We start from the raw sequence: 26,263 nt of genomic DNA, 5'->3' as shown, positions 1-26,263 counted from the left end.
CAGGAATGATAGGCCAGGACTCAGATCTCCAGTCCATGGCTTTGTTGCCTAAACGGTGGTAACTCTTTAGACAACTCCTGAAAATGGGCCCTGGCTGAGGCTGGCTAGTTTCTGACTGTCATCTGACAGATGAGTGTGCAATCCAACAGTTGGTAGTAACAGGACCAATCCACCCAGCAGAACATACACAGAACAGCTGGAAGGCCCGTCATTCACCAGTTGTCACCTCCAATGCCTCCACAACAGGGTACTCAAGTTGAGCACAGAATGCAAAATTCAAGAGTGAGACATCTATTTTGAGAGAATGAGAGGGTACAGTGCTCTTTTGACAGTTAAGAGCTCTTAGCCCCTGGAGAGGTACAGGGATATTTGCCCTTGAGGGTCTTCTTAAGAAGAGAAAGACAGGGAGGGCAGCCTGATCTGGGTTTGCAACCTTATTCTATTGGGTTGGCCAAAAATTTATCTGGGTTTTTCTGTAAAAACATACAGAAAAACTCGAATGAACTTTTTGGCCAACCCAATAGTTTAGCCTGTAAAGAACTAAGGAGAAAGAGACTAGTAGACTCGTTTCTATCTAAGAAGTACTATCTCCCCAGAGCCATCAGGAATTTTCATCACTTATTTATTTTTTTGGCTGTGTTGGGTCTTTGTTGCTGAGCACGGGCTTTCTGTAGTTGCTGCGAGCGGGACCCACTCTTTGTTGTGGTGTGTGGGCTTCTCACTGCGGTGGCTTCTCTTGTTGCGGAGCACCGGCTGTTTGGCACACAGGCTCAGTAGTTGTGGCGCACGGGCTTAGCTGCTCCATGGCATGTGGGATCTTCCCAGACCAGGGCTCGAACCCACGTCTCCTGCATTGGCAGGTGGATTCTTAACCACTGCGCCACCAAGGAAGCCCCTCTAGCCTATCTTTAAGAGAGAAAGCTCATTTGCATCTTATTTTGCCCTGAATCAGCAATTTAGGATTGATGAATCAGAACAGAAGGAACTCAAGTGCTCTACCTTGTAACAGGAATATTGGGCCTCTAGTTTGACCCTGGTGATCCACAGAGCCGTTAGTCAGCTCACATGGTACCCTAACATGTTTCTGGGCCTCCCGCCCACTGTTGAGATACATCCCTGGCTTCCTGCCTCAAGCTTTAGGCCAATCTCCCAACACTGATCTCCCATTAATACTGAATGCAGACCTCCAACCTCACATCCACCAGCCAGGTGGATCCTCCTTACCTAAAACCTTAAGGACCAGTTCTAACTCACCTCCACAGCATCTTGTCAAATCACGAAATCTGCTTGTTCAGTATTAGAGTATAACTGTGTTTTAGTTTTACTTTTTTGGGGGGCCACACTGCACGGCTTGTGGGATTTCAATTCCCTGAACAGGGATCAAACCTGGGCCCTTGCCACTGAGAGCACAGAGTCCTAACCAGTGGACCGCCAGGGAATCCCCTATTTTTACTTTAAATACAAAACCATTAACATGGGCATGACTGAGAGTCGAGGCAGAGTGAACGGGAGCCTCCTGTGCTCTTTTGCATAATCAACCCAATCAACTTCAGTTGCTGACAGGAAGGCCCTCTCATTCATTAGCCTCAGGTGGGCACAAATCTCAACAGTGTGCTGCTAGATTCAGAATCATTTAACTGACTTTTTACTCCTCTGCTGTGAAAATCACCTGATCTTTACTTTGGCCTTAATTGTTCATGCTTCCTTAAGGCAGTTTCCTAAGTACCTACCAAGCCCTGATCATTAGCATCAGCGTCACCTGGGAAGTTGCTGGAAATGCACATTATCTATGGGCCCTACCTCAAGCCTACTGAAGCAAAATCTGTTTTAGCAAACTCTCCAGGTGATCACAATGCATGCTGAAGTTTGACAATTATGGCCTTGTGGCACTATCAATCACTTACTCAACTTACCTCTTGAGAAACAAAGGCATTTCCTCTTGGTACTTGTTCCTGATTTTTTTTTCATGTCAACAGAACCTTTCCCCATCTGCTCCATCTGCTCCATCAGCGAATGCTAATTAGAAGCAAAACCACTGCTTAAGTTTTTTTTTTTTTTCGGTCATTTTCTTTTTGTGTCTACTATGCCCTTGAAAATCTAGGGCAATAGGTCTGCTCCTAGTGTGGTCCCACGGTTTTCTCTTCCACAAGACTAGTTTCACTTTATTAGAACTCTCCAATTCTGAAATTAGGCTGTCCTGCTACTCACCGAGTATTCCACATATGTATATCTCACAAACCCATTTACACTTGGAAATACTTTCACATATTGGCTCACAGGCCGGGCAGGTGTCTCTTTCATAGATAAGAAAACTGAAGCTGAGAGAGATTAGGCTTACAACTAAAAAAGTGGCAAAGCTGCAAGTACTAGTACCCAGTATAGTCCTTGGCTCATAACAGGCACTCAATATATTTAACGAGTAAGTGAATGCACGAATGCTCGTGTAAGCTAGATCTTTTTCCGCTAGGTCACATGTCTCTCGTATCACGCCGCTGTAGGAATAGACAAGTAATCTTGTCCCATTTATGTTCCTAGCTCCAAAGTAGTGGCGTTGCCCCAGTCTCAGGACACAATAGTCTTCTGAAATCTTCCCACTGAACGTGCCAAGGTTCTAAGTTCCAGAATAGCTGAAAGAACACCACCTGTTAAGAATGGCTGAAATGCAGGGCCGTGTCTGAAGACGCACGGCTCTAGGATGGAGAGAGTGCTCAGCACTAATTCCAAATGGGCAAAAAACATAAGGTGACGCCAGCAGAAAATAAAATACAAGTAGTTTGGTCTTCTTCCAGGTCCAGAGTTATTCAAGTCAGATGCTGTGGAGTGGCGCTCATAAGATGAGTGAGGGGCAGGAATTTTTTTCAATAAATGCCAACTTCTAGTATACACATACACACGTCCTCAGAAATGAGGTTAACCTGAGCCTCATTAAGTGGGTTTAGCTCCCCTACATTTCTGGTGGAAAGAGCCTCTCACTGTTGTGGCCTCTCCCATTTGCGGAGCACAGGCTCCGGACGCACAGGCTCAGCGGCCATGGCTCACGGGCCCAGCCGCTCCGCGGCATGTGGGATCCTCCCGAAACGGGGCACGAACCCGCGTCTCCTGCATCGGCAGGCGGACTCTCAAGCACTGCGCCACCAGGGAAGCCCTAAGTTAAATTTTAATTGACTTTTAAGCAGACCTTTTCTAGTTTTCAACAATGTCATCTGCTGTCACAGAAAGAAAAATGGTGATTTTTGTATATAGGCAAATAAATCTCATCTCAAACAAATAAGTCTACAGTATATAATTTCATTTGTCTAAATTAGCAACGAAATTCCTAAATCTTTAGTTCAAATTACAGTAATACAACTCTTTTGATAGGCATTTGGGTAAGAACCTTAGATACTCCTCAAAGAGCTGTATTCCAGCTCAAATAAAAGAACTTTGGAGCCTAGAGTAGTAAGGCCTATTGTACTGATTTTTACTAGGGACTCAACCCAGTTTCAAACCCACTTAGTAATTCATATCCCACGAAAGCCCTTAATAATCCTCTTTGCTAGCTGAGTAAATCCTAGCTCTGCCACGCTTCTAAGGTTTAAGTACTTCCTTGATGGTCTTAGGCCAAGGCTGTGATATGCTGCAGAAAACAGTGTCTGAGGACAAAGAAAAGATACAAGAATTAATCTTCACATAATCCTTCAAGCAATGTGGAATAAAAGTATTGCCCTCAAAAGAGGGAGTCTCCTTTTTTTCTAAAGGGCATTAACGGACTCACTGCTCAGCACATTCTAAAGTAGAAAGTGTTGCCATTAACACAATGCTGTAAGTGGAAGGGACCCAACAATGTCATCATTAAAAACTCTGATACTATTCACAACAGTGAAATTATGAACTTAAAAGTCCTAGGACATGAATTGTGAAGAACCTCTAAGACCATCTAGAAAAAATGGCTCTTAAACTCATTTGAAATCAATTTTACATCACAACCCACTGTTCCCATAAAGTGAAAATGATTTCACAAACTATTATCCCTATTAACATGCCATATATATTTATTTTTTGGCCACGCCATGCGGCTTGCGGGATCTTAGTTCCCCGACCAGGGACTGAACCCGGGCCCCAGCAGTGAAAGCACCGAGTCCTAACCACTGGACCGCCAGGGAATTCCCATGCCATATGCTTCTATTATAAAAGAGCTGGCTGTGACCCATTAGGTTTCCACTATCCACTAATTGGTCATAATGAAATTTTTAAAAAGCACTGACCTGTCACTGCTTTAATCTCCAAAAAAAGGCAACATAGCACAGCAGCAAGAGTACCAACTTTCAAGCAGATTACCCAGGTTTGAATCCTGATACGGCCACTCACTTAGCTATGAGGACCCAAGTCCTAGGACACATCACTAGCTTCTGCGCCTCAGTTTTCTCATTCATAAAACAGGAGAAAAATCTACCTCAAAAATTTTATGAAGCTGAGTTTTATTCGTGAAGATGCTTAAAAACAGAACCTGTGAAGATGGGTAAGTCAGGCCCCCGATATGGTGGCCCAAGATCACATGCGGCTACCAGTGGGGCGCTTGGGCTAGAACCCTGGCCGACGGCCTTATCACTATACTGAAGTATTGAGTATACGATGAACATTGACAATACAAGGGCCTTCAGTGTGAAACATACAAAATGAAGAACGTATCCAAACCATAAATTTGACAAATGCTTGGTAATGAACATTATTTCCTTACTTTCTGAAAATCGTTAGAGGGCTAACACCTTTTAAAAAAACCTCCTAGAGAAATGTAAATTAAAGCCTTCATTTTCTAAGTCTGAGTGGCAAGAACAAATAATTTTCATTGAAAATTCTTTTCAACTTAGGCAGTAGAGAATTACTGAGAATCTGGAACTATTTTCATCTGTTTTTTTGGTCTAATTTTGTCGAGCTTCAGGTCAAACGTTAGCTGGGACCTTGGGAAATTCAGTTGATTTTTTTTGGACTTGCTTCCGTAACCATGGGTTAGGTCCAGCATGTCCTAATATTCCCTGAGCTGCTTTTAAGGTTTTCCTCAAGGGCAAAAATGACAGATTAAGGGTAAGCAGAGGAAGAGTTAAAAAAACAAACCAACCCTCCAAATATGACAGAAAATAAAAGATAAATAATTCTATTTACTAGCCATAGTAAACAAGCTGAAGCACCACAGCTGGCAACAGTGACACAGAAATGAATTTGCTTTTGGCATCTGATTTCAAACTCTAAATCTGCCGCTTAATACACATTAATTTTGGACAAATAACTTCATTTTTTTCCTGATCAGATGTCCTATCAGTCAAGGGGAAATTAACTTGGCAGGGCAGTTGAGAGGATTAAATATGACTAAATGTGAATGTGTGTGCCTAATACATGACCAGGCACCAAAATGAATTCAATCAATGCTGGTTCCCTGTAACTAAAACAGAAGGGCCAGACCATTTATGGACATGCTCAAGGTGTTCCAATTTTAAACTGAAGATGGTTCAGTCTCCAGCTTCTCCCCCTGGGTATTTATTATTACTTACTACTTACTATTACTCCCTTTAAAGCATCAAGTCTAAAGGCTTTTGCAAGTGAATTGTGGCTAACCAGTAAATGGCAAGTCTGCTGTGAACTGAATTTCATGATGGTCTGGGACTCATATTCTGGTATTGATACCACAGGTTTCTTAAGCACCTGCTGAATGCATCAAAAACGCTGTTGTGGGGGACTTCCCTGGTGGCGCAGTGGTTAAGAATCCGCCTGCCAGTGCAGGGGTCATGGGTTCGATCCCTGGTCCGGGAAGATCCCACATGCCCCGGAGCAACTAAGCCCGTGCGCTGCAACTTCTGAGCCTGCGCTCTAAAGCCGTGAGCCACAACTACTGAAGCCCACACACCTAGAGCCCGGTGCTCCACAAGAGAAGCCACCGCAATGAGAAGCCCGCACACTGCAACAAAGAGTAGCCCCTGCTCGCCACAACTAGAGAAAGCCCACGCACAGCAATAAAGATCCAACACAGCCAAAAAATAAATTAATTTTAAAAAAATTAGTGGTTTCTGTTAAAAAAACGTTACTGTGGCAGGTGGTTTATACTGGTACTTAACTGTGATGGCCTCAAAATTCAATGGTAATATATATGATATACAATGGTAACTCTCCTCTTGCAAAGCTGATGAAATACAAATTATACAAGGGAAGATGATATACGGCAGAATAAAACATACAACATAACTGTCTTAATCAGTTTAAAGTGAGTCTTCCGAAACATATCAGATGACACCTATCTATAACCAGTCCAAAGAAACTCAGGCTCATAATTTCACAAAAATTGTCACATGTTTGTGCCTAAAATAGGCCCTCAAATATTTTTGAATGTTTGGCTCAACTCCACAAAAACAAAACAAAAAACTCAGTCCACTTAAATATAAGTGACTAGAATTCTGATCTCAAAATACTTTACTCTATTAGAATTTTTACACACTTTAAATGGGCTTCCTAGTGTTTTTCATGATTTTTAAAAAACTAACAGTCTCTACTGATAAATATTTAAAGTTATACACATGACTGTAGTCTACCAATCCCATCCAAAAAAACGTACTGTTCTTTCCCAATCTCGGATCAAATAATCATGGCTGAATGTACTGTATGCTGGAAGAGAAATTCCTAATGCTTCCATTTTGGATAATCAGTGTTAGGATGCAATCCACCCTCCTGTTATTTTCAGTTATTAAAACCTAAATGACATTTTAAAGGGAAAACTGCCAATTAAAAAGTTCTAACTACAAAATAGGTGTAACATTTAAAATTTCTAAACTATCTCAGAAAGTAATTATAAAAGTTAGAAAGCTCAAACCTGGGTTTAAACCCTCCCTCTACCCCGACTGAGTTCTTAGCAGTATTCTATAAATATCCTCTACATCTAGTACAAGGAGGCCCCAAAATGAGAGTCAAAAAGAGATAATACCACAGGCTGGGCCCCCTTTTAAAGACGCTCACCTCTCCTAAAGCAAGGAGATAACCTGGGACTAATCTGCTCTTTAAGAAAGAAGGCTACTTTCATAACTCACCAAAGTAGTGTAGTCATTACTTTATTCAGTACTTACAACTTTGTTAGGACTGATAATTTTTTCTCCTAATCCACAATGTTCTTTCAATGTTTATTGAAATCTTTATTTAAAAAGCACTGTCTTACTGATTTAGATTTTGGCGGACCAGAGTTCTATTAATCTCATTTAAATGGATAATTTCTGCAATCCCATTCAATTCTGTCTTTTCATTTCCCCTCAGAAAACAAATCAAGTGCAAACAAAACCTTGTTTCATAGTTACACTTTTAGGAGAAAAAGGATAATCCTACACAGCTTAATTTTTCAGATTATTTTCTGACTTTAAAATAAATTCTCAGGCCAATACTAAGACAGGCTAGTATAATAGCCATGGCAATATTATAAAACCAAAATTATTCTGAACTCACCAATGGTACAACTGAGTGTTTACAAAGAGAATTATCTGAAAACAAAACAAGGTGCTCTTAAACTCTGACATTCTGTTTGAATATCCACTGAAACGTAATTCTAACACCAGCCAAAGCATTCACAATCACGTAATTTTAACTTTTCTAGTTTTAAAATGTCCACTTTATTTCATTTAACAGTTAACTAAAATCATTTACATCTAAGGAAGAGAGGGTCCACAAAACTGATCTAAGGTAAAACACTAACTCTTAAGAAATGGAGTCCAATTTTATACAGGTCCAGGCATCCCTAGACAAGTGTATCACAATGCAGAAAAATGGGTCCCACTACTCCATTTCACATGAGATAAAAGGGAAGTTTCAATAAACTTCAGAAAGTAGTAAATTCACCTGTCCCTTAAAATATGAGTATGTAATTGTTACAAAGCCATAGTAAATGGTTTATAAAATGTAATTTTATTTTATGTTACTCTGTTGTTACATAGGGCATAACATTTTCACAAGGCCTTTTTGGGACTACAGTCGATGATTATTAGCAACATACAATAGTGGTCCAACTCTCTAACAATCACTAGACAAACTGGACACCCTCTCACATGTGCACAAATCTGCATGGAAAAGTACTAAAGTTTTAGACTTGGACTTGTGTACTTTATGTCCCCTTTCTAGTGTATTAAGAAATGACATGCACTTTCATTTGCCAAAAGCAATGCTTGTATTCTGGCAGCAACATGCTACTTCTATTTCATAGGAAAGTGAATACCAGAACTACAAAGGCAGGAGGTGTAAGTGAATTTTTATTGGGAAGGGAAGTCGTCAACTTAAACAGCAGCAAATGAAGAATGAATGAGGAAACTCCCTGTTGTCACAGATACGCAAGACCTCCATCATATATGATACAGGAGGCATTTTAATTTGTGACCTCCAGCCTCAAAATGTCAACTGCTTTTCCATTCAACCTAATACTTCTGGATTCCTACTAAAAAGGAATATATTAAGAGGATGGAAAAGTTGCTTTACTGAAAGAAAACCCCCGAAGAAGAGTAAGGGAGGGGACGTAGAAATCAGGAAGTTATGCAGAACACTCTTTAAACTGTAATTAACTACATTTTCCTATCTTCACAGTAATACAAAACACAGTCACTTGCAGAACTGGTTCAGATTACTTAAATACCAGATACATTTTTAGTCCTCTACCTAAGTGTTTGGAAGTTACTTATGTTTATATGAAATGAAGCTATTAATACTTTTCTACAGCAGTAACTGCACACCAGAAAGGCCAAGACCAACACAAATCAAGGAATGGAGTTTTCCCAAAGCTGCGGTGTGAAAAGACTATAAACAGTTGATTCCATACACATGAATGGGTTTCTTTGCTATAGGAAATCCAAATGGAATAAGGAATGGAGATGAGTAAAAAGGTTTCTTGAGGGGAAGAAGGAAGACACCCTGTATGCACTTAGTTCTCTGCCCCTTCTGCCGCATCACATTCTTCTCCTGCACTGTCTGATGTCCATAACTAGAAAAAAAAATCATATTAAGTTACTATTTCTAGATCAATTATTTCAAGTATTATTATTATATCAGAATGTAATTCTAAGAGCAGTAAATTAAACAATCGAGATTATGACTAAGACTGGAAGTTATATTTCATCAACTCCTCCCAAAGTGTACCCCTGTATTCCTTTCACTGTGCATTTGCAAAATGACAAACACATATACACTATTTGAGTACGTTTTCAAAGCTTACTATAATCTCAGATAAAAACAAGGTAACTAACATCCTTAGAATCTAATGCTCTCTCAATTTCTGGCAGCCCAATGCTCTTTTTAAAAGCACTACTAAAATATAATTTATGAGATTAATAAGGCCAAAACGAATTTTTTGGGGGGTGGGCAGGGACCATGGTCAAAGTCACCATTGCCAAGTACTTGAAGGGCTATCACATAGAAAAAGAAGCAGGCTTACTTTGTATGCTGCAAAGAGTTAAACAGGAGTGAATGATGTTAAGTTACAGGGAAGCAGCATGTGTGCATCAAGATATGTAGATACGGTTCTTGAATTAGGTAGGATGTTAGTCTCTCTAATTTTGGGATGGAACAACGACGTGAAAAAGGGAATAGTCAATACTTGTCGACTATGCATAATAATAGTTCACAAAATGGATTTCTATTAGACCAGCACCAAGACACTAGTGGCAATTTTAGCAAAGCTGAAGTCTTAACCTTTAAGTCATTATTAAGATACTAAAATAAAAACAAATATCCCCAAAGAACTGTCTCTGGGAGAGAGAAAACAGAACTACTTAAAAGATAGCTCCACGTGGGCTTCCCCGGTGGCGCAGTGGTTGAGAGTCTGCCTGCCGATGCAGGGGACACGGGTTCGTGCCCCGGTCCGGGAAGATCCCACATGCCGCGGAGCGGCTGGGCCTGTGAGCCATGGCCGCTGAGCCTGCGCATCTGGAGCCTGTGCTCCGCAACAGGAGAGGCCACAGTGAGAGGCCCCCCCACAAAAAAAAGATAGTTCCACGGTGTATCTGGAAAGAGGTTAATTGCTCAGTTTGTTTTTCTTCTATAGAAGCTATTTATGCTGATCATTTTTCTATTGTCACCTCACAACCAGAGGGATTTCTAATGGCTAGGAATGAACTGTCTTCATAATGTCTCTCTTCAGCAAAATTGAACAGATAGGGTGCTAATGTTAAAATTTTTTTTATCTAGCAGAAGATAAAAGCATCAAATCTGGGGGGGGCAGCAGGAGAACTACATTTATATTAAAAGGTGTATTTCTTCCACATTTTGTCTAAGATTTTGACCTATCCAATTTACTTGAACCTACAAAAGAAACTAAGTAAAGCTCAACCTGTATTTTTTTCACCATTACTTTTTCCTCCATCCCCTGTCTATACAAGAGGTAGGGAGAAAAACAAAAGAAAAAACAAATTAAAAAAGACAAACTCTCTATATTAACATAATTTATCAACATCTTCATACCAGTCAAATAAAGAGTCAATAATGTTAATATTATGAGTTCCTAAAATCTTAGTACTTTCTCAGGAAGGTCTGATAAAATGCCTATTCAACATCTGCCTACGAAGAACAGTTGTCCTATACAAAATACTAATACATATTTAATATTTTTATGTAATTTTAATATAATCATTTTCTAAGAGCAAGTGTAGCTCTAATATAGGTGCCCCAAAACACAGGGAGCCTGAATAAAATATTAATACTTTTGTTCCTGAAAAGGAAATAAAATTAAAAGAATGAAAAACTCACTGTTAGGTTGTCTCTAAGCAACTGCATGATGAGGGTGCTGTCTTTGTATGAGTCTTCATTCAGTGTATCAAGTTCTGCAATGGCCTCATCAAAAGCCTGACAAATATTAATATCCATGGTAAACAATATTTACATCGACACAAACTGATACTCTATAGTCACAAACCATTTTTATAAAATAGATGAACATCCACTTTATGTTCTATTATCACTTAAAACAAAACTCAATGAAATCACTTCCTCGGACTCTCAGCTTAAGAATTTTTGAGAATGACTAAAACTTATAAAGTTATACATACTTAATCAGTAAACAAGCATTTCTTAGTTCTTTTACAGGACAGACAACACAGTAGCTATGCCCAATATATTTTTTACAAATAAGAACTAGTATTTATTTGCAAAAACCCCTTGGAACACTTCCATTTTGAAACACTTTGAGGAATGCAGAGATTCTACTGATCAAACCTGGCAGGCATTACTTTCCAATCCTTTACATTTCTCTCATACTTTTTTGATTACTCTGACCAATATGCTCTTTAGACAGATCTTACTGCTTACAACCATAGCTGGGAGAGTAAGATCTTGAGAAGGACAGTGGTAGGTGGTCACGATGGTAAGAAAAAGGAGATATCCAAATAAATGTAGACATCATCCCTGGATATCCACGTAAAATACCTAGAAATTAACATGCTTGCTATCTCAAATAACCTAAAGAGGGTATTTCTGTACAAACATCTTACCGTTTTAGCCAGTGTGCAGGCAAGTTCTGGGTTATTAAGGATCTCATAGTAAAATACAGAAAAGTTAAGAGCCAGCCCCAGGCGGATTGGGTGTGTGGGTTGCATCTCTTTCTTGCTTATATCAAAAGCCTCTTGGTAAGCTCCTTGGGAATTATCTATCGTTTCTGTGAAGGGAAAAAAACGAAATAAAAAAGCATGATACTGAAAATATCCACCCAGTATACAGTAATACCTTTAACCCAGACTTCTCTCTGTAGCCTTTGTTTAAAACCACAGTAGCAAACCAAAAACATTATCCTGTACTGGGCTATTAAAAAACTAGTTTATAATGTTGCTTGTTTATAATCAGCTTAATAAAAAAACCATGAGACAGTATATCAGGTTTTTCCATCTCTGGGGCTAAAACACTTTCCTTCTTTCATGTCTTTTAATTTTATTACCTGAAAATGCAGCAATTAAAAACAATTTGATATATGTCAATAATATCTCAATAAAACTTGAAAAAAAGCAGCTGCAATATCCCTTCCCACAATAATGGAAACATTTTACAAAGATCATCACCACCAAAATCTCTATTTTTGTGACTTATCTGTAGAAATAACACTGACCCTCGGTATCAACATGTATTATGTGAAAGGCAATATAACAGCACCAGTATATAGATCAAAATCTGCTCTGACCAGAGTTTGATTACTGGCTTAATAAAAATGTCAGCTTCCTGAACAAAATGTTCAGGAAGAACTACCAGCACTAATCTGATTATATCATGCTTTGAAAAGGTGAGGTTTTCTGAATGAGGCCATTGGGCCCATCACAGCTCTAGAAGGACTGACCTAACAGAAATCAGGTTATGCCTTTAAAGCCCGAATACGTGCCTTTCCTTCTTCTTCTTCAATGGCACATTCACTGATCTAAACATAGCGGGTATGGCCCTCACATTTAACTAAGGAGCTCTTGGTGTCCAGCACATAACGAGGCATTACAATGAGTGTTCTAAAGCGTCTCAGCATCTAGACTTTGTAAATACAGACTATTTACAAATCCCAGACTACTGGAGTGTTCTACGTATAGGACGAGAAAACCCCAATGAGCCAGAAAGGGTCAGATCAGATTAATGCTGGGGCTATGGCCCAATCTCCCAAAGATATCCCTTTGACTAGTTGACGTTTAAATGTTCAGTCCTGTGCAAATATCTGTCACATTCAATTTTGCTTATCATTATGGCAACAGAAATTATATGTTAATAACACAACAGTTTAGTACACAGGTTCTATTACAGCAAGGTACAAAAGTTTTCTCTTTACATCTTCAATTATACTAATTTTGGGGATGCTACAACTGTCTCACTTTTAGTAACTCTCTGAGAGAGAGGAAGAGGAGGCTGTAATAACCGTTTGTGGGGCATATGCCCTTTGTGGAGAGGGTAAAATGACGAACAAAATAATCAACTTATTGGGGAAAAAATAAGGACTTAAGTGATACTTCCACCCAGACTTGCTTCTACCTAGACTAGCAGAGGCACACGCACGATATACTACCGTACACTCAGCTACCAGTACTCCAGGAGACTGAGTTCACTGCTAATAAATTTACTTTGACTGTTTTACAATCAAGTTAGGAAATCAGGTCACTCTTCTCCCCATAGCTGTGTTTTCTGTGATAAATTATATACCAGCAATAAAACTCTCATCTGGCCCCTCCTCAGAAATCTGGTTATGTGTAATTAGTAGTCAATGTTATGATCCCTCAAAATAGGTAGTAATTAATAAATTAATACGTCAAGTAGAAAAAGTACAATGTCCTGTTTCTAGTCTACATGTAATTTCCAGTTACCTTAGGTTTCAAGATACAAGATGCTGAAGACCATGTGACACAACAGAATCACCCAAAGCATATGCAAAGAACTCTGGGGCTAAAAATATGGTGAACCAAATTCTAAAGCCTAAAAGATTAAGCCTGTTTTTAATAATATCTTATCAGGTTATAATCAGAGAGTTTATGAGTTTAACTTTTTTATAAAGAGCACATAATGTAAAGTCATAACTGTTTTCATGTTTGAGAACATAAGGTAACATTATAAATTTATCCTTCCTCTCTTTTATACTTTAGCTTTACCCATAAACCAAATACACTTACGTTTCCGATCATCACCACAAGCAACTTCAGCAAGGTACCGGAAGTAATCTCCCTTCATCTTCAGATAGAAGACCTTACTCTCTGGATTAGTTGCATTGGCTATTAAATACTTATCCAACAATTCCTGAAAGAAATAAGTTAAAACATTAGGTACTAGCAAAAATAACTGCCATAGTAACTCCACACCATACCACCCTGGACTGGAAACATGGCTAGAGAGCAGGGGTCAGGTGGTTGCCATTAGTTGAATGCTCTGGGGTCATAGCAAGTCATAATTTCTAATGGTAGAGCTATATCACATCAAACACTAATTAAAAAGAGCCTGTCTGTCCACTCATCCACTCACTGAAGCAAGCATTTCCTGATACCTGCGCTAGGTGCTAGGCACTGTATTTGACCAGAAGGGAAATAAGGTCCTTGCCCTCAAAGAGTTCACAGTCCAATATGAGGTAAGTATACCGTTAACAGTACAGATATGTGAATAAGGGGCTATGGAAGCACAGAGAGGGAATGTCTAGCTTTGCTGGTGATGATCACTGTAAAGACAGGCTTCCCTGGGGAAGGGATAGTTGCCTTGTCAAGAAGTAACAGAAGGAATGCAGCAGTTAGAAAGCGAGGACGTGCAATCATTTTAGGGAGGGGAAATGAAATGTTTAAGACATCAAATATGAAGAAGAGTGTAATCACAGAGCAAGTCAGTCATCACGGCCCAGAGCAGGGCTACTCAGTGTCCTCTGCGACCAGCGCTCATCCAAAAAGAGGGTGAGTCTAGGGGTTGAGAGCAAGTGGCCTAAAAACTTACCTAGCAATGTGACAGTCATGTCTATCAAATACAACTATTTTTAAAAATTGGGTTAGTATTTAAGTATGTCTTTTATCCCTCCCTTCATACCAAGAAATGTCCACTTGATCCAATGAGCTAGTGCCTCTCAAACTGAGGTATTTGTACAAGGGGTGCCCAGGAGTATTAAAAAGTCACAAAAAATGAATATGATAGACACCTTAGTGGATTATCAATTTTACTTGATGCTAAGGAATTTAAAAATCTTTTTGTAATAAGAAATATTATGGTGAATAAAATTTGGGGGGAGTAAAATCAACAAATAGATACTAAAGAAGGAGAATATGATTTAGAAAATGTAGTTTTAACTCAAGAGCTTTCTTGCTGTTTATCTGAATAAAAAGAGCCTAAACAAAATGCAATGATTATATGCACATTATTTTAAAGAAAATAAACAGAGAAACATTTTAAATCCTTAAATTTAATGAAAAATATGTTTAGGTTAAAAAAATATATTTTAAAAGGGTCTGAAGCTCAGGGGAAGTTAAACTTAGTATTACACTAAAATTACCTAATGAAGCCCCAGAAATTTATACATTATAAAAGTGGCAAGTATCAAAAGTGTGGCTTACATCTGCAAAGCTGCTGAGCCAAGAAGGGAAGAGATAGATGGGCTACACCCAAATACTAAAGTCAAATGAAAATAAATGCTGCTTCTGCACCATCATACTCTTAAGTGGGAAAAGAACTGAAGGATCATGTTGTAAGAATTTCTCCTGCTCACCATCACCAATACAATTATAATGGTTATTTATTAAAATAAACTTGAGGAAAACTCTTTCACAGAATCTTACAAAATCATACTACTTTAAATTTTTCCTCTAATACCATTTTTACATATAATGGATGACTTCCAATTTTAAAACTATTTCTATGGAACACCTGAATTTAGGGGGTTTCTGGGGAGGAAGGGGGGGCAATGCTGAGACAGCCACAAAAACGTTCACTAAGCTTCTAAACGTCAAACTGACTTAGTCATCTCTATCTTAAAAAAAAAATTTTAAACAGGAGTAGATTCTGAGAAGCAGTATCAAATAATGCAAACACAGTATTTATACTGCGGGAACCAACACCCCTGGCTTATATCCAAACTAACGAAGTACAATGTAAAATGAAGAGTCTCTCACTTTTCTTTTTCTCGCAAGTCAGGCAGTTAATATGAGATCCCATAGAGGATCTCCAAAACAGTGCCAGCGCCAGCTCTGGTCATTTACAATTAAAAAAAAAAAAGCTACTTGGACCATTTAAGACCTAGTACTTTGTGATTAAATGTGGCAGAAATGTGGTAGCAGGGGCTGAGAAAAGTCTGACTGACTAGAATGAGGACTTGGGGAGAGGAGAGGAATGTGATTCTAGCTCTCATCCCCCCTAAGTCACTTGACCCAGATGTGGGAATGCTTATGAGGACTCTCTTATTGGCACACTGGCCTTCCAAGGATTTGGAAAGCTGCTAAACAGCTACTGCATCAGTTTACACAGCCACTTATAAGCTAACTGTAAACTTTTCCCTTCTAAAATCTTTAACTTTGATCACTAGTTTGCATATAGCCATTACGTACGATTTACAGTGTTGGCTTTTATAAAGTGACTTGTGCATTACTTCCATCCTGGAGTTTCAGCCAGGTATCATGGTTCTTTGTCAGATGCCACTAGCTCTCTGTGAAGGAAACAACAGGTACAGAATAATTCTGTCTTTCCATGTGCTATCAGTAGTAGTGATGTAGATTTTAGCCCAATTTAAAGACAATGGATTCTGCTTCATGTCTTACCAAAACGATTTACGGCTGTATCAAGTATTATATCAACACGTTATTAATTATTAATACCACATAGAATAAAGGCTATAAATACTTAAGGTATATAGAGCCTAGGTGCACAATTTTTTGTTAAAAAAATTAAATTATAAAAAAGACTCTGGGCTTCCCTGGTGGCGCAGTGGTTGAGAGTCCGCCTGCCGATGCAGGGGACGTGGGTTCGTGTCCCGGTCCGGGAAGTTCCCACGTGCCGCAGAGCGGCTGGGCCCGTGAGCCATGGCCGCTGAGCCTGTGCGTCCAGAGCCTGTGCTCCGCAACGCGAGAGGCCACAACAGTGAGAGGCCCGCGTACCGCAAAAAAAAAAAAAAAAAAAAAAAAAAAAAGATTCAATACAGGTCAGAGAGTAAAAACCAAAATGACAAGTGGCTCCCTGGAATAAGAAAATCTTCCCAGATAAGGTCATTGATAAGAAGTCAGGAGAGAGGAAGGGAATCAATTTTTAACATTAATGTAGTTAAAAGTTCCTCCACTAATTCCCCCTTTACATTATTCTTGTCAATTAAGCAGGAGATCCCCTTTGTAACGCTTCAACCAGCAAATTTTATGATCCTGGGAGCCTTGGAGAACTAAGATTGGGGCTCCCCTTCCGTGTTGAGTGTTACCCGATTGAGAGGCAGAATGCAAGAAGTACATTCCTTTTTGAGAATCTGAGAGATCTGTGAAGAAGTCAGTGCACTTACTACCCAAAATTACAAGATGCACTAGTAACAAAACATTCTAGACGAAAGAAACTCAAATACAAGCAAAGTCAGAGGAAAAAATGTAAGTTATTATTATACAGGTCGTTTTCGGAGATGCTAAAGGACCTCAGAATAAGCTTAATCTCGGAAAAATAGGATGGGAATAACAATAAAAAGGATTATATCATAAAAGCAGTAAAGAACTATGCAAGAAATGAAATTGTGAGAAATAACAGTGATGTAAATTTAGTATAGTAATTATTCCTCCTCAACCCCAAACCTTAGAGAAAAGGTTAGGAAGAATAACAAAACTCCAGTACTAACTCTATCTCTAGGAGTGAATTATGTTTACATACAATAATCCTACCATCACTTCCATAGCTTTTCCAAAACAAGTAATTTACCTTCAGTGGTTAAGAGTCTGTGTGTGGCATTCAACAAATGAATATTTTTATCTTAAATTCATTTATAAGTGATTTGTTTTATAGACAAAATAAGCTGCTCTTCTTCCTCATTATATAGCTTATTCTTTATATACCAAACCCGTTTTTTTTCCCAAACTGATTTTTTTTAAGAGAGCAGGTAACCGATGAAGAGCCTTGAAATACAAACAAAATAATCAACAGGAAACAAAAAATGTTCTAAGGATTTTCAATTTCCTCTCTATCAGCTTATTGAAATTCATTAAATAAAACACTACATGTTCAATCTCTAACTTTATGGCACATATACTAGTCACTATCTAAATATTTTTTATCTGTTTAATCAGCACACGTTACCATAAAAGATTACATTATTCATTCAACAAATATATAAGTGTTCAATATGTGCCACGCCCTATTCTAACCACTCTTCCATGTATTATTTACATATAAGAACCATTATGATAATTTTACAAGTGAATAAAATCACCTAGGAATCAAGAAACTTACACAAAGTCATATTATTAATTAAATGGGGCTAGAATCTGAAAATAAAGCTAGCATTCTTAGCACTACCCTATAAAACAATGGAGCATATCTATGAGAGATGAGGCTTTGGCCTTAAGTTATTTAATTAGTAAAGCAAACAAAAGAATTAATATAGGGACTTCCCTGGTGGCGCAGTGGTTGACAATCCGCCTGCCAATGCAGGGGACATGGATTCAAGCCCTGGTCCCGGAAGATCCCATATGCCGCGGAGCAACTAAGCCCGTGCGCCACAACTACTGAGCCCATGTGCCACAACTACTGAAGCCCAGGCGCCTAGAGCCCGTGCTCCGCAACAAGAGAAGCCACCGCGTTGAGAAGCCTGCGCACCTCAACAAAGAACAGTCCCTGCTCACCACAACTAGAGAAAGCCTGCGCGCAGCAACAAGGACCCAATCAGACATACATACATAAATTTATATTTAAAAAAAGAATATAGTACATAGGGTAACATAACTATTCAACAAATGGAACATTTATCTAATGTTAAGAGCTAAATTTTTCTAACATCCCAACTTCAAGTATTATATATAGTACAAAGAGCCACTGACATGTAGGAAGAATAAAGTCTCTAGACAATAACTAACTCTTAATTAGGTTTTAACTCCAAGAGACCAAAATCAAAGAAAAATTCAATACTCAAGAAGGAAGTCATATTTCATCCAGAAAATTCTACTGCATTTTACAAACAGGCAGAAAGCATGGAGGAAGAAAACAGTCCAAGGCACAGAGCCCATGGCATAGGAAAAGGCACAACTGCACAAACAGGTAGAAAGTCACTGAAGACAGTAAAATCTTTTTAAAACAAAAAGAAATAAGTAGAAAAAAACTTCCCAAACCAGCAAAAGTACATTTTAAAAAGGAACCAAATTTCACAATTGAACCTCAGTGGAATGAATGCTGGACCAAACATCTGCTTCTAGAGTCTCCATCTAGAGCCAAGTTCCTTAGTTTAATTTCTTCTATAAAATAATCAAAATATTTTCTAGTTTTAATAATCTATGCTAATTCTAAGGTTTTAAATCAAAGGGGCAACCTGTTAAGCAGAGCAACTTGTAGATGAAAATGTTTCCTTAATATTTTTCATTCACAAAATTCTGTATATCGTATGTTAAGTATTTAGCACAGTGCCTACCACAGAGTAAGACTCGTTATTTGTCAAATGAACATTAACCATGACATGGCAACATACTGAAATGGATGCAACAGCAAGAGAATTTCACATGCTTAAGATGGCACAGAGCTTTTCTTGAATTATTTGTTTTTGTAATTCTTTATTTTTATCAAAGTAATAATGTACAATAGTTAATTAACTACCACTCTCAAATTTCTAAAAAAGGAAAAAAGAAATCTCCCCCATTCTGTTCTCGCTGTTTCACTCCTCCAGCAAATTTTTTTTTTTTGAAAAATCATGATCTCATACTGATATATCCAGAATTCAAATTCACCCTCTCAGGATTCTTCTTCCCTTACTTGTATCTTTTTTTCACACACAATAAGGCTCTGGTTTCCATTAAAATAATACGTAATACTGTCCATCACCTAAAATTCAAAAGTGAAAAATAAAGTTTCTCTCCCTTCCTTGGATCCTGAGCCAGCCAGTTCTTACCCTCCCAAGGTAACCATCATCACCAGTTTCTTGTATGTTCTTCCAGATATTTTAAACATTTAAAATCCACGTACGTTCCCCCTCCCTCATGTTAGCGTACTGCACACATTGTTCTACACCTTGCCTTTTCCATGTAATAATCCCTCTGAGATCATTCCATATTCATATGTTTATAACTGCCTCATGCTATAGAACACTGAACAGTATTATGTATGTCCACTGTATGGGCATACCATAATTATTTAGTTTCCTCTGATGAACATTTACGTTGTTTCAAATCTGTTGATATTTCCAACAGTGTGCCAAATGTACATTTGATCCTGGGAAGACAGATGTTTAACTGTCCTTCCTCGGGGCAATTTCAATTTACATCCCCATTAGCAATGTGTAAGTGTTCCAATTTCTCAACATCCTTCTGAACCCAAGGTATTATCATTTTTTATCTTTTCCAATTTAATAAGGAAAAACATCTTACTATGGTTTTATTTGCAGTTTTCTTTAAACAGTATGTTTATATCCTTTGCCATTTTCCCAGTGAGTTTTTTCCCTTACGGATATGTAGGGATATATGTTAATGATATTAGTCCATTTTCCAGATGTATCTCATATAACTTCATGTACTTAAAGATTCTGTCTGGGACTTCCCTGGTGGCACAGTGGTTAAGACTCCAAGCTCCCAATGCGGGGGGCCCGGGTTCGATACGTGGTCAGGGAACTAGATCCCATGTGCATGCTGCAACTAAAGATCCTGCGTGCTGCAACTAAGACCCAGCAGAGCCAAGTAAATAATTAAATAAATAAATATTAAACAATAAAGACTCTGCCTGGCAGTAAAATTGCATTTATTAATATTTTTCTGTTACATTAAATCAGATCTAATATTACCAACGTTTCTGACAAATGTGAGAAGCACAAGTTAATGTAACTATTCGATTTTAGCACAAATACACAAACAGAAGACTTTTAATTGAAATACAAGTCTGAATGTGTTTTTAGGCATTGTCTACCTCACCAGATGAAATAGTAACACATATTAAATGTTACCTGAACAGCAGTGTATCAGAGTAACACACACAAACACACACACACACACACACACACACACACACACACACCCTCTAACTCACTCTTGTATGGAGTATTTAAGAAATTTATGACTCTTCACCTTAAAATAGATGGGTAGAAACATGATTTCTGGTTGTGGCAATACAGTAAGACCAAGCAGACTTTCCCTTCTAAAAATAATCAAAATGCTAAACACAACAGAAGAAAAAATTAGAGCAAAGCTCCAAAGGAAGGAAGGGAGATATTCAAGTGCTAGATAGGAAGAGGAAATGAAGTTACAGCAAAAAAGTAAAAACTTACAACACAATGACAGTGATGTGTAAGGGGTAAGGACCCTAGAAAAACTGTCTATCACTGCTAAGAAGTACCAAGAAAGCTATTTCCTGGGCTTTTGGGGGTATGGGTGGATGTGGGTGTCGTCTCCCATGAAACACTGAAACCCAAACGCATGTTCTGTGCACGTGCTCTTCAAATTTTTATTTCATACATGACGTGTGAGTCCACGAGCTGAAAATCTGTGTAAAAGTGGGCCGAGGCTTAGTGTGCCCAGCAGAAACAGATCATCAAAACCACTTCCATAATCAAAGGCACACACACACAAGTTCCACAGGAAAAACTACATCTGAATTTTTAAAAATAACAAAACTAATCAAGGGACAGATCCACCATAATGAGGGATCAGCAGACAAACAGATGGTTAGTACCCAAGAGTTTAAAAAGTGAAACACCGTGTAATAAAACATAAGTATATTAAAAATGCCTAAAGACTCTTTTAAAGAATCCTTTAAAGATATATATTTTAATATTTATGGATTAAATGGATGATGCCCAGGACTGGCTTCAAGATAATGGGTGTGTGTGTGTGTTGGGGATATAAACGAAACAAAATTCACAATTGCCAGAGCAGGGTAATGGGTACATGGGGGGTTATTATAGCATTCTCTTTATTTTTGTTAAGTTTGAAAATTTTCTTGATTAAAATAACCCAAAACAGAAGTCCAGACAAAGAACAGGATACAATGAATTAAGAAAAAGTAGTTTGGAGGTGGGGGAGAGAGCTTTTAGAATTAAAAGAAAAAAAAAAAGTAAAACAGAAGGCATATTTGAGGAAACGCCACAGAACACAGAACTAACAAGATGAAACAAGTGTGGATAAGTCAAAAGATGCAAATAGAAAGAGATGCCTAAGATATGATGTCTAAGGTAATATGCAACAGGAATTCCAGGAGAAAACAGAAAGAATGAGGAAGAGACGTTATGTAGAGATAATGGCTGAGATTCTCCCAGTTACGAATATAAATAATCTTCAAAGTGGAAAAGCACACTAAATCCCAAGCAAAATAAAAATAAATTCATACCTAGACCATCATGGCAAAATTGCAGAATGTCAAAGACAAGAAAATTCTTAAAAGCAACCTGAGAAATGACACGTTACCTATAAAGGAAGAAACAACAGTATGACTGACAGTTGATTTTTCATTAGAAAACAATCAAGTATCTTCAAAGTGAGGAGAAAAACAACTGTCAGCTAGAATTCCAAAACCAATTAAAGTACCACATAAAAGCAGCCGCAAAACAAAGACATTTCCAGACAAAGACAGAAGTTCCCACTCAGACCTTTACTGGAAGAACCTTTTTAGAGTTGCAAAGGAAGGAGTAATGGAATAAAAGAGAAGTCACCAAGTAGAATAATTACAGCAACTACAATACTGAGTAACTGGAAAATTCCTGGTCATAATCTATGAAAACAACTCTTCCAAAACTGTAACAACACAAGTATTACAAGATGCTGAATAACAATACACGTGTGTTACTTCATGTTTGCAGAGCACAGTATTTCAGATTATTTAAAAGGACAAAAGTTCTTTCTTATTAAGTATGTGCAAAGGATTGAGTTGGCTAGTTAAGGACACGTGTTTTCCTCCCCTCTTTTAGAGGATTAACTAAATTTTTAAGGATAGTTAATGTGCTCCCTTCCTCCCTTCTTTAATCCAACAAGTGTCTGCCTTTAAGAGACTACACTTTCTAAAAATCTGACAATTAACTATGAAAATGCAATCTGCTACTAGGAAGAAATGTTTCACTAGAATAATCATGGATCTCAACTACGTCTACAGCTCACTATCCATTTTTAAGGTAACTGACAAGATGTGGGTTCATTTTAGATATTTATTGGCAGGACTTTAGCCAATTATCTACATGCTGATTACTCACAAATCTGCCCTTTACCTGGCTGGGCAATTTACTTTTGCAGCTCATACCTCAGTTTACTGTTAAAAAGAGTTAATGACAATCTCTACTTCTCAGCAGCCTGATGTGAAGACTGAATGACTCAATACAAATTACTCAGAACACTGCTTGGTACACAAACCTCCATCACCACGCACCACAAGTCTTTCTCTTAAGCACCAGGCAAGGTGCTCCTATTTATATTTATTGACACCTGGATGGGCCACTGGCCCTTTAAACTTTACTCATCTAAAATACATTAAATTTGCCTTCTTAATACACTCCGCTGTTGATTCTCCTCCCCTACTCAATTTTCTGTCTTAGGAAAGAAAAGCCCTCAGTTGCCCTAGTTAGAAACCTGGGTGTTATCCTAATGCTTCTTTGGCCTAACTCCCCCGGTCCCCCATATTTATAGTCACCCAAGCCTGTGGATGTAATTTTTTCCAAGTCAAGGCTTCGGAAACCTTCTCGAAGAAACAGAGTATACTTTGGGAACACACATCTCCCTGCTCTTAACTATAAACCACTGAAGGAAAAGACTTTATTTTGTCTATAATACATTTTATATATATATATATATATTTGTATAGCAAATTAATAGGAATGCAAGACTTGACTCTAATCCTACAGTATGTAAAGTAAATCTACTTTACAAATAAGGATGAGTCAATCAGAAAGAACAGTGCTAAGAGGCATGGAAACAGAAAAGCGTTACAGACATTGAAGGAAAAGGATCCAACATACAGTCATAATCAGGAAGTTGCTTATATGGAGAGCCAACCCTATTCATTGTACTACATCATTTTATGGAAGGGACTTGAGCATCTGCAGATTTTGGTATCCTTGGGGGCTTCTGGAATCATTCCCCCTTGGATACCAAGGGATAACTGCATAGTCTAGGGGAGTGTGAATCACAGTCAATCAACCACTGATCCATCCATGCCCTACCATGGAGATGATGGCCATTAAACACCTGAAAAGCCATCCACTTCTCTTGTTATAATGCCACATTTACTAAGCAACTCCCTCATTATGACTTGATTCCTATGTGAGTCTACCTGCCTCCTGAATGAGACCTTACTGGTCACGCCAACACAAGTACTTCAATCTCTGTGCTGGTTATTCCTCACTGTAAATGAATAAACTAATATTCTTGGTTTTATGTATCAGTCACACGAGCTTGATTATTGTGGATCTATCCCCGAAAAATAGCTCAATTCTGGTGTGTTTGAGTCAAAAAGGCTAAAGGTCATACTATAAATTGCAATAAACTCACGGAGGTAATGCATCCCCTGCCACTACCCCATCCACAATCCCAACTTCTCCGTAGTGTAACACGGCTAAGTATTCGTATACATTTTGAAATATGAATAGCCGCTAGACCTCAATATGCCTTAAACAGGAGAAAGTTTATTTCCAAACCGGTTTCTATATTTATATTGCTTATTTCTACTAATTATCCCACCATCTTCCTACCTCCTAGCCACCCAGCCTCATCACCACAACCTTTGACTTTTCACTCCCCATTTCCCATCCTACCACCAGTTGTTAAGCCCTACTGATTGTACCTCTGTACTAGTATTCTGATCTATCCTTTCAGTCTCATTCCTATTTCTATTACCCAGAATTAACCATATCACTTCACTTCAACTAATCCAATAACCTAACTGATCTACCAGGTTTTAGGCTTTCTTCTTTCTCTAATCCATTTTATATCCTGCTACATTAACCATAAATTCTGGACATGTTAATCCCATGCTCAAAAAATCCCCGTGGCTGTTAAAGAATAAACTTAAAGCCTAGCACTCATGGTCCTTCAGGATTAGACTCTAAACCTAGAGCTTTCAACTAATATAAGTGATAAAGAAGTACTGATCCCCTCAGCCATCAGAGCAGCAGGGTGAATGAAGCTGGAGAAGAAATCCATTTGCCCCAGTGTGTCACACAAATATGGTTATTCTGGGGCTTCCCTGGTGGCGCAGTGGTTGAGAGTCCGCCTGCCAATGCAGGGGACATGGGTTCGTGCCCTGGTCTGGGAAGATCCCACATGCCGCGAAGCGGCTGGGCCCGTGAGCCATGGCCACTGAGCCTGCACGTCCGGAGCCTGTGCTCCGCAACGGGAGAGGCCACAACAGTGAGGCCCACGTACCGCCAAAAAAAAAAAAAAAAAAGGTTATTCTGTGTGTGCCACAAGAAAAAAGGAGCTGGGAAGCACTGTCTCAACTGACTGACATCCACACTTATTTCTACTGTTACCATTCCTGCACCAGCAGGAAGAGCATGGAGCAACAACGAGGTGCCTCCCAAATATCAATACTTAAAGTGGTGCGCTAAAAAGCAAAACCCTCATTACTAGGTGATGGGAATACAGCAGGTATGGGGGGGCGGTTACTGAAAAAGCAAACACTGCTAGTATCTACAGCACTATTCAGAGAAGATGGTACTTGGGTCTATGCAGTCTTCCGATAGCGAGGCTGGATGCAGCAGTGTTGACAGTAACTAGTCATTAAGATCATCCAACTACTGCCTCTTCTTGTTGGTTTCTATGCTCACCAAACAACCTTCTAATGCTAATATGGTTCCTCCAGTAAATCTGCCTTCAAGCAATAAACAGGGCTAGACAATGACTGCCTCATTTGTAACTCTTGTAGTTCCCCCTCTCAGTGTGCCAGCGAAGTGGATTTGGAGGCCCTAAATCCAAGGAGACAAACCCTGGACCATAAGTGTACACTACCGTGTTACTCATCTGGCACCCTGACAGACAGACAATTCTGCCTTACCCTGATTTGAGGGACGGAAATCTGTGAAAAAGTGTTACCAAGTTCTTCATATCTCCAATTCCTATTTACTAAAATTTAAACAGCTCTGGAGCATTCATGAATGTGAACATGCCTTCCTGGGAGAAAGGGTGTAGACTAAAAACCACCTTGTACAAAAAGTGTTCAAACTTTGGAGATATGATTCTAAAAGTAACAAAAGACCTAAAATCCAACATTGCTTGAAATACACGTCAAATTAATAAAATAAAATTAGTAGGAACTAATGTGACACGATGAACTGTCACCGTGGTCAGAGAAATTGATTTGGATTCCTCAGATCCAAAGGGATATATGTGCTACTGTAGTTTCAGTGAAAGTAAAATAAGCCAGAGTAGTCCATGCAATCAAGTGGTTAATTACTTTTGTGGGCAAAAAGAAATAAGGAGCTAAAACCCAGAAGATAAACAGGCAAAGGGGAAGGGGAGGAAACAGATAAAAAGAATTCAAAGTTCTCAACAAAAAGAGAAAAAGCTCTGATCTACGTCCCTGTCCCCAATTATTTCCAAACTCTTTCTCCTGGTCTATAAGATGTCTAGCCACCACCACCCACACGACCCAGGCGAAATGATCACCAATGACAGTACTGTTGCTATCAACATCTATTGTGGCACCGTGGTGCCTTTTAGTG

General features: G+C 38.7%; 1 protein-coding gene across 1 annotated transcript in view; it reads right to left on the bottom strand.

The window, feature by feature from the left end:
- Positions 1-7,588: 7,588 nt before the first annotated feature.
- YWHAQ (tyrosine 3-monooxygenase/tryptophan 5-monooxygenase activation protein theta) overlaps positions 7,589-26,263 on the bottom strand; it is a 31,643-nt gene continuing 12,968 nt past the window's right edge. The window contains exons 2-5 of the mRNA XM_007456931.1: positions 13,611-13,734; positions 11,475-11,638; positions 10,735-10,830; positions 7,589-8,974 (exon numbers count right to left, since the gene is read on the bottom strand). Coding sequence (XP_007456993.1) covers positions 8,915-8,974; positions 10,735-10,830; positions 11,475-11,638; positions 13,611-13,734 — 444 coding nt within the window. The 3' untranslated portion in view covers positions 7,589-8,914. The remainder of the gene's footprint in view (positions 8,975-10,734; positions 10,831-11,474; positions 11,639-13,610; positions 13,735-26,263) is intronic.

This window comes from Lipotes vexillifer, unplaced genomic scaffold, assembly GCF_000442215.2.
Source record: "Lipotes vexillifer unplaced genomic scaffold, Lipotes_vexillifer_v1.1 scaffold390, whole genome shotgun sequence".
Lineage (NCBI taxonomy): Eukaryota > Metazoa > Chordata > Mammalia > Artiodactyla > Lipotidae > Lipotes > Lipotes vexillifer.
The sequence above is the reverse complement of the archived record's forward strand: the minus strand, read 5'-3'. Positions and strand labels throughout refer to the sequence as shown.